At 33.8% G+C, this 18,364-nt stretch overlaps 1 protein-coding gene across 2 annotated transcripts in view; it reads right to left on the bottom strand.

Annotated features, from left to right (window-relative positions):
• Positions 1-2,825: 2,825 nt before the first annotated feature.
• Positions 2,826-18,364, bottom strand: part of LOC149534278 (long-chain-fatty-acid--[acyl-carrier-protein] ligase AEE15, chloroplastic-like) — a 355,752-nt gene continuing 340,213 nt past the window's right edge. For both annotated transcript variants that reach the window (XM_089803121.1, XM_089803120.1), the window contains 4 exons: positions 14,600-14,679; positions 14,295-14,440; positions 3,384-3,441; positions 2,826-3,279 (listed from right to left, as the gene is read on the bottom strand). In XM_089803121.1, coding sequence (XP_089659247.1) covers positions 3,187-3,279; positions 3,384-3,441; positions 14,295-14,440; positions 14,600-14,679 — 377 coding nt within the window. In that variant the 3' untranslated portion in view covers positions 2,826-3,186. The remainder of the gene's footprint in view (positions 3,280-3,383; positions 3,442-14,294; positions 14,441-14,599; positions 14,680-18,364) is intronic.

Genomic DNA, 18,364 nt, shown 5'->3' with positions numbered 1-18,364 from the left:
TAATAATTATTTCATATTCATATGTTTATGCTATCTTTTCCACATACTAACAATTGCTATAGGTTTTAAGAAACAAGTACTCAAGCCAAGAGAAGGAACATAACATAATGAAGAGGAATAGAAAGATGAGCAAGTTGATGAGCTTCACAAGGAAATACCTTGTAGCCTCATGACACTGTTTGAGGCAAATTTATTAAAAACACAACCACCTCTAACCACTTCGAAAGGATATGAGACAAGTCCAAATTTGGTGATGCTTGACGACTTCAAAGAAATTATAGAGGAGAAACCCAAAATTATGATTTGGACAATAGTTTACCTTCCCATTCTCAGGAGTTTGCAACCTCTACAAATGGAATATACAAGTGTTAAAATTTAGAGAGAAAGTATTAGCCACAAAGTTTTCAATGAACAATCGCTTCTAAAGATTGAAGATAGTGCACAAATATATGACATCAATTTAGATATTTGTAACAACAATCATATTTCTTTATATCATCATGAATCAACAACTTCTTCGCTTGAGGATGTTGTCATTTTGTCATTATGTGTTGGTACTCAAGTTGTTAGTGATACTAACGAGGGATATATTGTGGACTTGAACCCCAAAGGTTAATAACAGTATACCTTTTCTTTCTCGGGACATTACAACCTATAGTCAAATAAAAGCTAATGATATATATTCTACAATATGTGGTATACAAGGTGCAAGCATTAAAAATGATAATTTTGATAATGCATCTTATTACAAGACCATTTTTGTGATTTGGAGTAGTTGATATAGAGCAATCCAAAAAGCAAATCAACCACTCAAGAATTGTTTTTCAAGTTGATAAAGACACAGACCATTCATTTTTTGATTTATCATTGATTTCATATGATATGAAAATTGTCAATTTATTGGTTGCTAATTTAATCTTCATATATTCTTTAGCAGCTACTTGACTTTTAATTTCTATTGTACATCCATTATTTTGGCATGATCTATAACAACTATTAAGTTGCATATGAGCATGCAAATACATGTCTACTAGTTGGATATTGCATATGTTGGGGATATCCTTCTTATATACATGGGTATGGTGACACCATCGACATTATTCTTATTATTGGTTTAAGTTACAATATCAACATTTGGTGGTACAATAACTTGCTCTGTGTACATGGATAAGTTGTCTTTTTCCATCTTTTTGATGCTCTAGACTTATACAAATGGTTGAAATATATGAATGTAGGATGGTATAATTGGTGCATTGTTTCTTCTGGATCATGGTGATTTGTTTCACAACTTGAGACAGTGATGTTTTTAGTAAAGTGGTATAAGAGATATGTGGAACAACATTTCAAATATGAGACCTTCATATGACCATACATAATCTCATTGCTTAAGGAAAATCAATATCTAGGACTAGAGGATTGTAATGTCCCCTTCTAATGTAACCTAAGAATATAAATATTTACCAAAGTTATAAAAGTAAAATTCTTAATTATTTAATATATCTTTCAAAAATAAATCATTAGAATAATATTATTTAATTAATTTAATCTAGTATAAAAGTGACTTAAGTGAAAATTTAATTCAAACTTTACTATTATGTCGTTAAGTTCAAATCAAATTAAAAGGGAAAATAAAAGGACAAAAGAAAGGAAATTGACGAGAAAAGCAAAGGAAAGGCTAAAGTCTCTACAATTAAGTATAAGAAAAGAATGAAAAGGCTCCTTTTGATTATATCTGACAATATATTAGATCTATGAATTTCTTTTCTAAGAACTCTAGAGGGGAAACCCAATTCATATTGGAAATAGATTTACTTCAGGAGACTTCACAAAATTTATAGTCTTATTCGAAGACAAATTTCAGAAATATTTGTGTTATAAAGTTAAATCTTTAATATAAAAGTTCTATGTTAGAAATATTCATCCATTTTAGCAGAGATTAGGTTGGTAATATATATTTCGAATGCCTGCCTTGTTTGTTAACATGAATATTTGGTGACTTCCGCCTTCTCCAGAGATTAAAATATTTTAATGTAAAGTCTCAACTATAGATGGGCGATTGACTGAATACAGATGGTTGCAGGAGAAGAAACAGTTTACATTCTCCCGAAAGTGACACTGTCGAAATCAAGAGATACAAACCTTTGAAGCTCGTTTTTTAACCTAAACCGTAAAGAAACTATGTAAATATCTCTGTGCATCTGAACATACAAATATGTAATAATCGCTGTTTTTAGGGCTATGTATTCTTCATATGATTGTGAGTCTGTTCAAATAAAGGATTGAACAATCTGATCTTTCCAAACAAACATTATCTTTGCAAAAAATCAGTAAACTATGCAATCATCGTCTGATATTTCAAATTATAAGAAATGGGGAAAACAATTGGGGTCAGATCCGGGATGACTTCTTACAAAATACTAGCCGTCGAATCTGTGGGCTTGTAGGAATAAAAATAAACTGCAGACACCATCATAAAATCACCATAAATTTTCAATGAAAATCAACACAAGTTTCAGCGTGAAGTTGGCACAATTTAGAAAGAAACAACGTTCTACAATATTTTTCATAAAAGGATAATGTCTACACGATTCTATGTCAAAAACCAAACACGATTTTCATAAAGAAAGAAACCTGTAATTTGCATAAGCGAAACTCACAATTTCTTACATGAAATGGTGCACGATTTCTCAAAAATGAAGTCACGATTTGTATTGATGAAAAAATGCGATGTTCCTTGGTGCATTTTTACCTTTGTGGTTCTTTAACAAAACCCTCGTACATGATAAATTTGCATGAACCCCTGATTCAATGCCAATTGCAAAAACTAAAGAAGAAAATATTTAAGTATTCTATTAAATAACTGGGTAACAATTAGAGAGAGGTTCATCTCCTTATTATATTGGGTTAGGAGGATAAAACCACGCACACTGACAAACATGACATGACTCACGTAATACTAAAATAATGAATGAGATAAATTTGCCACTAGGATGACTTATTACAAATCCCAGCTTTATCTTCTAATAATTATTTAATATTATTCGAATAATAATGAGAAAGCTCTTGAATCTTCATTTTTATACACTATCTGGAAATATAAGAAATTTTTATCTTTGGAGAAAATTAGATTTCTATGCAACAACAAACATTCAAATTGATCACACGACTTCATCGCTCTACTTTGATCTATTTAAATAGACTAACAATTTGATCATGAAACCGAGTGGTAACAACATCTCTCCGAACTTTCAAGGTTGGTGTAAGTAGACCACTCTCTATCTGCAAGCAAAGATAAACAGCAAAATGAATACATCTTTTGTGCCTCTTCTAATCAATCATCCTCTTAAATCAGTGAATGTATAAACAATACATGCTCAACATACCGTGAAAGGTTCCTCCAGCAACAAAAAAGGCCCTATTTGAAATGAAGACCTAGACGTACTGCAAGGGAAAAAGTCACAGACAATAAACAATAAGGCAGAATTCATAATCACCAACAGTTGCTTTCTTGACAATAAGATACACACTAGTCATTTCTCAAATAAATTTGCTTTCATTCAACTCAGGATATTGCTCATATACACCCTTGGACACCAATAAGTATTAAATGAAATTAAGAAGTGGTGAGTGGTTTGCCAAGTATGGCAATTTAAGCAAGATTTCTGTTATTGTCAGAATTTCTGGGTTTGATTGTTTTTAGATTTTTGCAGCAACGCTTTGAATCACACTCCGTGATCCATCATCAGGATGAAGCAAGAGAGAGCAAGGAGAAAATGTATATGTATTTTTGGTAGAACGAAAGTGTTAACATGGATCTTTTCTGCAAATGTAATAATATGACCATTGTGATTGATATGTTCCAAATGCAGACTTCGATCTCATATAAATATGAGAGGAGACATGTCTTTGAAGAGAGGTTTAATTATCATTTAATTAATACATATATTTCATAATAATAATTAGTATAATATATATTATTATTACTTGAATACACATATATGTAGAAAATGATGATTTACCAATAATAACAATGTATCTTTGATTGAATTTATCCAACTGAAGCTACAACTTTAACACTCACTCTTAGCAAAGGAGGATTTGTAGAACACTTTGTGCTCTCAAGTATATGAAGAGATATTGACTCAGTATGATATTCTTGGAATGACATATATAAGGATATCAACATAAATCCATCAACACAAATATATATATTAACATATATTACATATAGAATTTGCTACAATTCACTATGAGGCTAAATTGTTCAACGCTCCCTCTTTAGCAAGGATAGAATTTCAGCAATTATAATACAAGACTTGAATACCACCTTAAGTGTGGGCTAAGATAGATTTAAGTTATGGTGTTTGGCAAGATCTGGCCCGAAGAACCATACCAAATTGATTTTCATGGTGTCCGGCAAAATCCGGCCTGAAGAACCAAGATGACACTTGCTCCAACACATTTTGGTGTTAGGAGATAGGTCAACTATTGATAAGATCGCCACCTTACAAGAGTTACCTTCTATTCGTTATCATAACTTCCAACACTCCGGGACAACAACTTAATGTAGTATGTTATGATAATAGGTCCAACTATTGATAAGATCGTCACCTTTCAATAGCTCCCCTTTATATATATATATCAATGAATGATCGTCACCTTTCATGATATAATCACAATATCATGTAGTAACTAATATGATGTCCACCACGGACCAAGTCAGAGGATGGACCCACCATAGCTGCTACTAGAGGGTGGAACAAGGGTTTTCACCTCAATTCTATCTCATAGAAAAGAATACATTACAATAAATTTACTTAGAACTTCTCCTCATAGAGAAGATATCATTTACAAAGGATTACACCTCAAAATTCTCCCTCTGAACATTGATCCTGGGAAGTCAGGTCCTCTAGTTACTTCCCCAGAAAGCTCTCCTCACCCAAGGATGCTTGTTGAACTCACTCTGAATCTTTTGATTTTCTAGTGATAAGTCAGTACTTCCTTATGATGCACTCAAAAGTAGGCCCATCAAAATCATGTAGTCACACACATGTATTTCTAGATTCCTTCTGAGTATCAATCTTCTAAGCTCCTGCATTGTCTTCGAAGAAGTGTCATACTCCCTCTTAATGTAGAAGAATCTCATAATCTCAATCATCAAAGATGTTTGCTTCAAGAGCCTCATTTTATTCATTTTGATCATTAGGGTCTTTGGAGCTACTCTCATTAGATTGAGTCTGCACAATATTGGTAACATATGTAAAAGTACCAACCTTCTTTTCCTGTAAGAATATCCTCAAACAAAAGGAAAAAGATCAAGGCAAATAACCCTTATAGTATGTATAAATTACAAATAAGAAAGAGATTACAAAGAGTAGATAAATGTAAAAGATAAGAATACTTATCTATACATGAAAATTCAAAAATTCTCCTCTTAGATTATATGAAAATGGAACATCTCCCCTCTAAATAAGGTTCAAGTGGGAATGAAACATTGACTATTATTCCCCCCACAATGTAAAATTTTCACTCATTCTTCTATTGTTGAACAATTTTGTATCAAATATGACAACTCCTAAGTTCGAACTTGCACCTTTGATCACTGAAGACTCCATCTCAACATGGTTTACTCCCTCTGGATCACCGAAGGTTAAATCATATCCTCTATCTACTCCCTCTCTTTCAAGGTTGTCTCTACTGAAATGTTAGGCTCCCTCTGAACATCAATCTTCTGAGCTTCTTGCCTTTGACAAAGTGTCACTCTCTCTGAATCTAATATCAATCCTTCATTTTCCTAAAATAAGATTCTCAGAGGAAAAGATCAAGGCACATAACTCTTATAATACATATAAAAAAGAAAAAGACTACTATAAATAGATAATTGTAATGCTCAAAGAAAATGAGTACTTATCTGCATATCAACATCCTTGATTGTCCTCACCATTATTGATGTGGTAATTATAAATATAACACTTAATACTTATCTTTATTGAGGCGATGCCCAAAGCCTTTATCCCCTTATAGTAGCATCCCTTCATTCCCACCTCAGAATTCAAATCATATATCTAGAAAAGAAATCATTGTACGAAGGAAAGGAAATCGAATTTGAAATGATGCTCTTGGCCTTTGTATTTCCAGCCTTGCTCTCATTTGTCTTGCAAGGAGTCTCTTATCTATGCACCACTTTGGACAAAATAAAATTCAATGCTTCCATGATTATTGGAGAGATGTATATAGTCACGTCATCACTAAGCCTTTCCCTAAATTTAGAATTATGTTGGATATTTGTGAGGTAAAGCAATTGAAGATCTCTTACTCTCAATAATATCCGTCCCTCTTAAAGTGCATCAATAAATTTTATCAAGTTGGAAATTTATAATCAACAACCATGTGATAGACGAATATCCATGAAATTCAGTCCCACTTATTATAGTTGATTCTCCAGATCCTTGATAGGTAGGCATCTAAGTACAAAGCCGTAACGTTTCTTCTAAAAAAAAGGTAGGACTATTATCTAATTCGAGATTTTCTATTAGATGTCATTGTTTTTGTTAGAGGCAATTTTCTCTAGAATTTCAATGTTGGATTGTATGTGGAAGACAGATTGTCCCTGATTTACTATGACTATATCAAACAATGACTGCCTTATGCTTTTATAATGGTGCATATATCTTAGATACGGATTATGAAATTCCTCCTTTCAATGTTTGTAGTCTCACAATGAGGTATTCGACGATTTTAATTGTTTAATTGCAAGTTCAGGAATCTCTCTCTCTCTCTCTCTCTCTATATATATATATATATATATATATAGCCTCTTACTAGATTGTTCACTGAAACTTATTTATTATTCTCTCATGTCTCTACAACGTTGCTTGTTCTCTGGTTCTTCCTTTCTAATCCCTCCATCCTCTTTATTCAATGTGCCGATGTGAGGAATTTGTATTTAGTTTGACTATTCTTCGATGATTTCTTTGTTGCAATATTTACTCTGACTAGCATGTATTTGTTTGGTTCTTTGTTTATTCGTATCCTTTGCTAATGCTTCAATGAGGAATTCACTCTCTATGGTGATTAGTATTTTGTGGCTTATCCTTTCTTGGATCTCCTTTGTTTTTAGTAAGTGATTAGTATTAGATGTACGATGATTATTATAGTGATTGTCAGATGATTGTGTCTATGGGGTTGTTATTCTTCCCATATCCACTACTTCAAAAATGCGGTCCTTGATAGTTTGCTTGTTGTTCCCTTTGATTTATGTCTTATATGTGATTATTGTGTGATTGTATATCTCCACTTGCTATTTGTTCACCACCGTTGTATAAAAACAATAAACATCGTACTTCTATTGTCCATTATTCATATCAATAAGGTATTCTAATACTTCAACAAGGAGTCTCTTTTATCTAAGATGAATTTCAATAGTGCTCTAATAACTCTTACATTTGTAACCTCCTCTGATACCATGTTAAGTAACATGGATCTTGTCTACAAATGTAATAATATGGCCATTGTAATTGATATGTTCCAAATGCAGATTTGGATCTCATATAAATATGAGAGGAGAAGAGACATGTCTCGAAGGTTTAATCATCATTTAATTAATACATATATTTCATAATAATAATTAGTATAATATATGTGTGTATATACATATTAATATATGTATATGTATAATATATAATATAATATATATATTATATATTATAATATGTATATGATATACTATATATAATAATATATATTATTATTACTTGAATATGCATATATATAGAAAATGACGATTTACCAATAATAACAATGTATCTTAAGATCGAATTTATCCGACTGAAGCTACAACTTTAACAAAAAGCAATCCAAGGGCATGCTTTCTGGCAATGTCCATCTTCTAAGATCTTTCAAACATGATTGTAGGTACAAATTAAAATTCAATTATCTTTTCGCCTCTTCTTTATCCTTGCAAGGCCTTGTCTAGGGGACACCCTAGATGACTAGGGCAGCTGCAAATAGCCATGACATATAATAGGACTATCTGATAGTGACTTTCTTTAGGTGACAACACGACACTTTTCATGAGCAAGGTTCTCCATTTCACTGAAGGAGAAAGTTACAACCAACTCTTCTTTCTTCTAATTAGTCGACTTCAAATTGTTGTAACAATTAATTATTTTGAATAAATGGTACAGTATGTGACCTAGGCTCTCATCCCACCTTGTCATCATAATATTCCCAAGAAAAATTGGAGTCAGACAAAAGTTAGATCTATAAATAAGTATTGATAGTTTCAATTACACAAGTGTGCTTACTCCATACTGGAGCACAAATTGTGATGTATAGCCTTCTCATTTAATCACCATTAGAAAAGATCATCACTTTATGAAATAGAACCAGCAACATATAGGCACCCCCAACCACTTCAAGATCAAAGAATCTCAAAATTATGGTTCACAATTTAAAAAAAAAAAATTTCCATTTCAAGTCCAAAAATGGATAATAGACATTAACTACCATTTCATATGAATAAGAAAGTGATTGCATATAGTATAATGCTGAAAGAAATAACTAGTTACTATCAAGGTTTAGATAACACTGCATCAAGGGATATAGAAATTGGTTTGTACTGTGCAAGCCACCAACATTTGCACCTAGTGTAATCCTCACTCATTCTCTACTGAGAATGACCCTCCCTACCTAGGATAGGCACATGTACCATTGTGGTCCTGCCACCCGAGCATCCCAGTGTTAGAGTGTAGAATAGACAACAGATGAGGCTGTTGATACCCTACATCAACCTATCTTCTAACTGCTAGCACTCTGATCTCTGGTGATCATAGCAACAATCTTGCAACTACACCTACCCTGGCCAGGGATTTCCAATGGACACTATGTTCCCAATCACTCACCGCTCGACTTGCCAATCATGTTATTTTCCTTAGTTTTGATTCATCTTTATGATTTTGCAAATTTATCCATCTGTCCAATTCATATGGACCATACCATCATTTGAGCCATTCCCCGACTATTCTAGATGATCTTTGGTGTGATTTTCTAGCTTACATTGTATAATATTCAGTTATGCAAAAATAAATGTTCATCCTATCTTATTCAACATTACATTTTTAGCTTTCTTGAAATAGTGTTGGGCCCAAAGTTCAACGTTGAACCCAAAGCTCTGATACCATATGTAACAAACCCCTTTTCCGAGTCTTAGCGAACAACTAGCATAACATCGAAATACAAATATTGCTTCTCATTCACAAGAAGACAGTTATAACAGTTATGATCATGCGAAAGAGATTAACAGTTACAATCAGTTTAACTGAATTATCTTAACTAACAATTGAATGCATCATCATTAAATCTAAATAGAGGATTTAAGTTTTCCATACCCTAAATTCCAAAACCAGAATCCCTCTAGGGCAGCATCTACAAAACCCAGGTTAGTCCACATATACCACTTAGGGCACAAATAATAATACCAATGTATCATCCCTATCCTTTCCTATTGCTAACTTTGACAATAACATATAGCTTAAAGATACGTTCATAGACGTTCATATTCATAATTCACATAAATGAAGGACAGTTATAACAATCATCAAGTAAGCCTATCTCATGCAAATGGATAAATTTCATGTTCAATTGGAAAATCACCTGGTTTAACTGTTTTTTGAATACATTTTAAGAACTAATTTTTAAGGATTGAAAAGAATTAATTGATTAAACGAATTCAATCTAACATTATCTTCAGCTTGTAATTTCAAAAATTATAAAAGTAAAATACCTGTTACTAGAAAATATTGAATGCAAAATCATATCTCTATCTTGTGCAAGCCTTAGCATCTGGTCGAGAGGAGAAGCATTGTTAGGGGCTTAACCTCCCAACCATGGACCCTTAAATATCCCCACAATTGTACCATATTCCTCAATAAAATCACAATTTCCATAACAAGTTATTATTCATAAACCAACACAACAGCTAACCACCATATCGCTTCCCATGAATTCATAATGAATAACCAATTTTCAGGTTTTCAAGATAATGATATAATAACATCATAATAGTTAACTAACATGTCACCTTCACATGAACCGTAACTAATTTTACCTATCAATAGAATTCACATGAAACCTCAATGGCTATGAACAATTATAAATTGAGATGTAACATTTGTTCCTGAGTATAATGGTGTTCCCTACGTGTCAGGGTCTCCGGGTCCGTCCACCCCTCCTTCCTTCTCCATCCTTTTGAGATTGCCAAATTGGCAATGACCTTTATTATATTTTCAATTGAATTCTCTTCAAGTTGATTTGGATCTTGGGATTTATTAACAAGTTCTCTCAAGTAGCGGCGTCTTTGAAACATCCGGATTTTCCGAGTCTAAATTAACAACTATCATACTCAAAGAATAAAATTATTATTTCATTTCATAGGAAGACAATTATATCATTCATGTTCATATGAATAAGATTTAGCATTAAAATTAGTTAGACAAAATTTCTTAACTAAAACTTAAATCACCATTAAATGAAATTACTACAGAAATTGAAAACCACATACCTTAGAAAACTGGGATCGAAATCAAACTCGGGATGCTTCTGCAACCACCCAGGTTAGTCCACAAATACACTATAACAATTTCATATGATGACAATCATCTAAAAATAGCTATCTTAAAATCAAATGATAATTACAATTAAATACCACTATATTTTAAATTAGGGCATCACATACCACTGTATCAATTAGGGCATCATTTACCATCAGTTCATTTAGGGCTCCTGATACCACTATATCACTTAGGGCTTCCGCTACCACGGATTCAATTAGAGTTTCCAATACCATGGATTCAATTAGGGCTTCCGATACCATGGATTCAATTAGGCTTCCGATACTGCTGTATCATTTAGGGTTCCAACTATCACACAACCAATTAAGGCTTCAGATTCTTTTCCTTCCGATTACTTAATTGTGATAGTATCTCAAGATTAGAAATATTCGATATTCATATAAATGAAAAACAATCCATGAATCTATCTCTTATATCTAGATGTAAAGTAATAGTAATAATGAAATAATTCAATAATCTTACCTCATAAATAAAAGTGATAATACTTGTTTTCCGATAAACAATTGATAGCTTATCTCTGTCTGACGCACGATTGAAATCTTGCGGAGAGGTGAAACATTGTTAGGGGCTTAACCACCCAACCTCGGACCAAATCTTATCCCCACTCGATCTCTAACAAGAAAGATCCTCCCTACCCAGAATAGACAGGGACATCTGGCCATCCACTGGGCTTCCTGGTAATTTAACATGCAACTTGGCTGCAGGAGATCACAATGTATGCATGAATTATTAATTAATTCATATTTAAAATGATAATCATTGTTATGTCATATTTGATACTGATTCATATTGATGATTCCTTTCTCACACCTTATCACCCATCTTCTTGGCTACACAGCCGGGTGAGTCCTAGGTATTTGGAATTCTCAGAGCAGACGGCTCATACAACCATCATTTCACATTCTATGATTATGTTGTTTAAGAATCTCAAAATTGACAGCATTCTTGACAACATTCTTCATGAGTGGAACATGCATGAGTCAATGCATTATTTATTTAATTCTGATATCATTCTTGTTTATTGTAGATTCTCAGCACTTCCTCACCTATTTTAGGTCATCAAGCCGGTGACTCCCTGGTGCTATCGGATTATATTCAATTTAATACTTCACACCTTCTTCACCATATTTGGGCATTTCGCCTGGTGAATTCCTTGGTGTTCACTTATGTGTGTGTGTATATATATATGTGAATCAATGTTATATTTGTTTAATACTGGAATGGAAGCAATCTCGACTGGAACCATAATGAATCAAGAGAAATTATCATTTGACATGTAAAGAGGACGTCAAGATTATATGCTTAATTCAGTACAATAACGTCTTCAGACTTTATTTATCAGTGCTATATTATTCAATAGAAAAAGGATAGACTAAGAGAGATGCAACAGCCTTATTGCTTAAATCAAGGACGTAGCTTCTTCTGCTATTGGAAAGGGAAACGATGAATTGCAACACCAACTATAAGTATAAATTTATGTTAAATAGGAAGAAAGATGTGACAACGGTGTTACAGGATGTATAAAATCCTTACATGTCTCTGCCTAACTGTATAAAGCCTCGTGTGTAGGATAAATCCGCTAGTTGTTAGTGGAAACCTGTGGCAAGTGATCTCAGTTGGCTAACACAGTATGCACATACGGATGGTCTCTGCAAATCGAGGGTGCTAATAGGGAGTTTTTTGAAAACTTAAGGAGCTCGAAGGCCGAGAGAAGAAAGATGGCCGATAGACGATTAAGGAATCCATAATATAGAACAAACCAGACTCTACGGCTTCCATCCGTTACAAGAAAACCATTCAAATTTCACTCAAATCGATTTTTAAAAGAAAAATAAAGTAGAAAATAATTATACAATTCAAATTGTCAAAATTTAAATTGATCTCCATGCCAAGTGTTATCGTTAAGAATAAAGAATATTAAATAAAAAAGAATAGAGTTGGAAAGTTATAATTTGAGAATTATAATAATTGAAATGTTATTATAATTCGAACGTTATTAAAATCTTATATGTACTTATAAACATCATTTTATTAAATTATTTAATTTTAATGGTGCCAAATCATTATATGCACGTTTATAAATATTAATTAAAATAATATGATGAAAGATATATTAAAATCCTTTGAGATATGTTTTATATTTTAACTCAATTATTTTAATTAAATTAATTATTAATAACTCATGGGGTTCCAGAGATGTGCCCTGTTTCAAATCGCTAGGTCCTCTACTTGTCTGCCCAATGATGGTGATGCCTTGCCTAATTCTTTTTTGACAATGCTTCCACCCCTTTGACATCCTCCCTGCAAGGAATTTCTCCTTAATTAAATTATAAATTATATAATCATAATAATCATAATAGTTAACCTTTCATCTTAATTCCATGAATTCGCAAATAACAATCAACTAACATGTCATCTTCACTTGAAATCACGACGACCATCTTACCATTTCGCCAAATTCTATCAAATTAAACTGCCAACTGACTTCATGTGAACCTCAACGGCTATATTTCAAGCTAGGTCAAAAATTGGGATGTAACAGTCTTTTTTCATATTCTCTATTCCGTAGGAGTCATCGCAAGGCAATTTCCCCCTCAGTTTCTTCTTCTCGTACTTGCCTTGGGTCCTTGTTTGGAAGTATGAGCATGAATTATTCTATTGTCTGTTTGTCTTCCTTGGATTTTCTCTCTCCTAAAGTTACAGTGTACTTTCGGCCAATTGTTGAAGCACATGTTGCCTTCTCCACTCTCTTTGTACTTCAGCTCTTTCTTCCTCCACGCGTACCAAGTTTCTTGCCACCAATTGAGGAATTTGTCCAAGAAGGTCGTACACCACTAGTGCTACCGGAAGTTTGTCTTGTACAGTACTTTCTGGAACTGCTCTCACTCGGGCTTCCCTTTGCACATACTAGTCAACAGAGACTTCCCAGGCTACCACCAGATCTTGTGTCACTTGATCTTCCCTTGTGATTTCCTCCTCTTCTTCGTCATTGCTTGTTACTTGTATTCATGGGAGGAACGGTCTACCCATTACTCCATTCTGTCTAATATATAACCTCCAGGATAAAACTTAGGCAACAATGCTAGAATGTTGAATGGTTACTAAGCAGAACAATAAAGCACGCATTCAAATATACTAGAATCAACAAAGCATTTAATACCAATATCAAATGTAACAAAGTTGGCGAGGGAAACCAATATATTTTTATTGATTACCAAAAACAACCAGAGCATCATTTAAGTTCCAATTTTCTTGAAAAGAGGTTAGTTGGTTAGGAAGACCAACCAACACATCCCCTCACTACCAAACTACCCAACCCCAAACTAACTATCTTTAATTACATTGAAGTATGATTATGCCCTACAAATCCATTCTGTTACGCTTCTTTACTCAGTTCTCAAGAATCTCTTGTTCATTTAGGGTGGTAATCATATTTTTATTAGCCCTTATCATGATAAATTAATTGTAAGAAAGACTACCCTCCAAGAAAACAGCTTCTGTAATGGTTGTCCATCATGTGTAGATAAAAATAATATGCTTGGAAGAATAAGGTGTCTCTTGAAATGAAATTTGTTTCCCATTCAAAAAAATTCCACTTAATATGAATGGCTTTCATCACAAACATCAGCCAAATGCATGCTTCAAAAGGTAAGAAATGCATACTATTTATTTAATTCCTGCCGAATCAAATCATTCAGGACTATGATGGTTGGTTCTAATGCAATATCCTTTGATTTCATCAATTTTTTTGCTGCCAAGTCTAGCTCTTCTTTGTTTGGAACTATTAGAGCACCAAGCCGACGCTGGTCCTGCAAGTATATGAAGTTTGTAAGGATAATCTATAAACGTAATACATCTCATGAAGAAATAAATGTCAGGATTCCCTTAACAATCAAATTTAAACAGTGAACTACAGTAAGTCTTAAATCATTTCCAAGAAGACAGAACAATAATTATTTGAATTATACCTGCCCAACAACAACAATTTGATGGATCAGGTTACTCTGCATTGCAGCTTCTTCAATTTCTTCTGGTTCTACATTCTCGCCTATGAACGGTTTTCAAAACTGAACAAAATTAGGTACTTCGTAGTTCCAGTAGCGAAGACTACAGGAAGATATTTGGAAAAAAAACCAGAAATCGTCATAATAGTAAATTGAAATTATGTATAGTAAACTACTTGCAATTCTATTAAGGAACAGCTAAAATTGATTAATTCAAATATGAACATGCATGCAAGCAATTAAAATGAGCAGAACACCAAAGACGTATTAAGGGGCTAGTGGATGATCTCTGTCAGCTCAAAAGGTGAAATAAACCATACAGAAGCTGTTGAGTTTATTAAAACAACTAAATTTATCATGTTTTAATCAATTCAAAGAGACAGGTGTTGGTTAGTTGTTGAGAATGTTTGCACCTTATTATGCTTTACCATAGTGAAGATTAATGAGCAGATGTGACAGTCTAGCTTTAGTCCTTGTGTATGTAACTCCATCCATATCGTGAGTTGTGGACTTCATAATTAAAGAGCATGGTATTGCTGATTACATTACTTCTACATTATTGTCACCTTTAGCACTTTATTATAGCCGAAAGCAATTATAGTCTTCAGAGCTCTTGTTTACAGTTTAGTTGCACACCTTTACAAACAACTATAACTAACATCCATATACCAACTTGCCAACTAGTATTTGTGATTTACCTTTTCAATTAGAGGATCACTGTATTATAGAGACCTATTTTAAGCCAAAAACTTTTGGTGAACCCAACATGAATCTCACCCTGCTTTTGATCAAGCCATTTTACATATTCCTTTATCTTAAATTATGCATCTTTTACAATCTTGTTTTAATCATGTTGATCTTAAGGATTTTGGAGCTACTGTCAACCCCTCTAGATCCCATATCAATTCTTCACTCTTTCCATGGACATCATTGAGGATAAAACCTTATAGTTTAATTTGGTTCAAGATCAACTTGGACCATCTATTTTACACAAATGATTCAAATTATTGAGTCACTCCTATTATTTCCCCATGTGACCAAATGCACTTTCTAGAAATAGAAAGGGTCCCTCTCAATCATCACCCGACTTGCCATAAACAGCAGGTGCATGAAGCTAGGCCCAAACGAAGTCCAATCCGAGTCAAACAAAGACCAAACTGGAACATAATAATTGTGAAGAAGACAAGAACCTCCCATAGCCAAGCCTTTGGCTCAGAAGACCCTCTATCCATAATAATTAGTCTACAAGGATCACAATAATAGGCTAATCCCTCAAACTCTGATGGTGGCAAAAATGGGGGACATTAAATTAGACATGTCTTCTCTTCATCTATGGCCTTGGTCTTCTGTGCATTATTTCATGCAACGGTGCATAGGCCAAACACAACCACTTTCTGTACTATCTATCTCTCAACCATGATCACTGTTGATGTTTTATAGCTTCAGTTGGATATGACAAAACATGGAGAATATATATATATATAATGATTCTTCATTTTATATATGTACATAACTCCATATATATATGTGTGTGTGTGTATGTGTCATGTATATTTAAATCTCTTATTAAATATATTATACATTATGCAGAGAATTTTACATATATATAAAATTAAGTGACATGTTATGAAACAACACACTTGTGATGGGCACGTCTCATGAAGAGACATGCCCCATCGAGTCATATATATTATTCTCATTGGGCTGCTCTTGGAACATATTGAAAAACACCGTAATACTATTATACCACATCTGATCTACGATCCTCAACATGGTATCAAAGAAGGTTCACTATCAGGCCTCAAAGATTTGAAAAAAAATAGTTTAAAATAATTTATGTAGATTGTATGAAAGCAGCTGTGCAAAAAATGGAAGAGGTAATACAAACATTCATCATTAAACAGGGTGGACATGATATTTAAAGACTTCTAAGATTATAATTGCCATATTAAATACGAGGCAGACATTGAAGACATTCTAAAATCTTGAGCCTGCATGGAATGACCTCGAGGATATTTGATAGGAAAAAATCCTTAATCACAGGGTACCAAATATGGGAGGAGCAAGATTAGGTATTATTAGAAGATGATTTTTTCATCAGAAATTGTGTGGCTGTAGTTTTGTGTGCATGAAAATAAAAATAAAACGTCAACACTAATTGAGAATAAGGATTGGGCATATTGACCAATGACGAAGATTCAGGGAAATTACCAAGGAAATTATATACTTGGCTCAATTTGGGGGAACATGGCAAGGAGGTGGGTAGTGACAACTTCATCTATCGTTGGAAACACCTCTCTTGAGATAGACAAAAAGTAGTTGCACTTGACACTTGTACAAACTCGAGAGATCAGCATTCACAAGAACACTAGCACCCAAAGATTGGACATTTGGGTAGTCACAGAGGATGCATCACACATGTCAAATATGGATATACAATATGCAACAGAGAGACAAGGACGAGAAATCAATAGTTTCATCGGACCCTCTATGAAAGAACAATCAGTGGCAATTGGGGTGAGCTACCACATTGGACATTGTGTGGATTGGGTAGGAGCTAGCAATGTATGAAGCCAACGCTTTATGTGCAAGTTTATAATGAGGGTCCGATAAAGACATTGTAATGACCCTTACTATTAAGGCCACTGAAACCCTGGACTTAGGAATTTTGTCAAACAGTTGGCATGTAACCGAATAAGGCTGCAATATTACTAATTGTTGTACAACGAAACCTCAATATATGATGCCAATAATGTATGAACAACAATTCCAGATTATAACACTACCAATCTAAGAGATAGATGACAATATGAAACTCAAATATGAAGTCCAATGCAATTTTGATTTTATGACAGCAAATAGAACTGATTACAATGAGAGACTGTCACAACTATGCACTTCTAATACATCAAGCTCTTGACAATGCAATGTTATGACATGAACAATAACCCAGTTCAGATTTGGAATGCAAATGACGAAACTTTTACAACAGTTATTAATGACTGGAAATAACTATTTATGCAATGACAATGCTGACTGTTCTAATCCTTAACATGCAATATTTTGGCAATCAATATTTTGTGCACCTGGAATAGCTCCAATTTTGCCGGATATGAATACTGGATTAATGCCACACGAAGACCTCACAATCTGCCCCAAACCGACTCACAAAATTGCTGCTGCTGCCCAACTGACAGGGCCGTACAGGTACGGCCTGGTACGGCTGCTAGATAAAAATATTGCAGCGTTTTTTGTCACTCCGAAAGCAATAAATCTGGGCGCCTAGGGTTGCTGAATAACCCCCTAAAATATGAAATTCATCCGTCAAGCCAATTAGGAGTTATGAGCAAAAACGTGGGTCCAAACCCTGGACTGGCAGTCTGAAAATAATGCACAACTGTGTCTTCAAACCCTGTTAATCAATCCACAAATGCTAGGGCACAACTGAAACCCTTATTCCAACCAAAGTAAACCCTTATAACTAAATCTCAATGAAGTCCAAATGAGATGGCTGCATTACCAACTCCTCAAATGCAACAATTCAGGTGATATTTCACACCCTCAAAGTCGCCAATCCAAGGGAATGATTCGTTCCCAAAGATCAAATAATAATTTGCAGACCCAAGAGACTACAAATTTGCTCCACAATGGAAGAAGTAGAAGAAATCTCAAATCCAAGCATGTCCAAATGAGAGGCCCAGCCCTCTATTTATTCACTTTTCTAAGAAG

This window comes from Cupressus sempervirens, chromosome 10 (genome assembly GCF_028749045.1).
Source record: "Cupressus sempervirens isolate cs-2001-9-10 chromosome 10, ASM2874904v1, whole genome shotgun sequence".
Lineage (NCBI taxonomy): Eukaryota > Viridiplantae > Streptophyta > Pinopsida > Cupressales > Cupressaceae > Cupressus > Cupressus sempervirens.
This window is presented reverse-complemented; position numbering and strand designations above follow the sequence as displayed.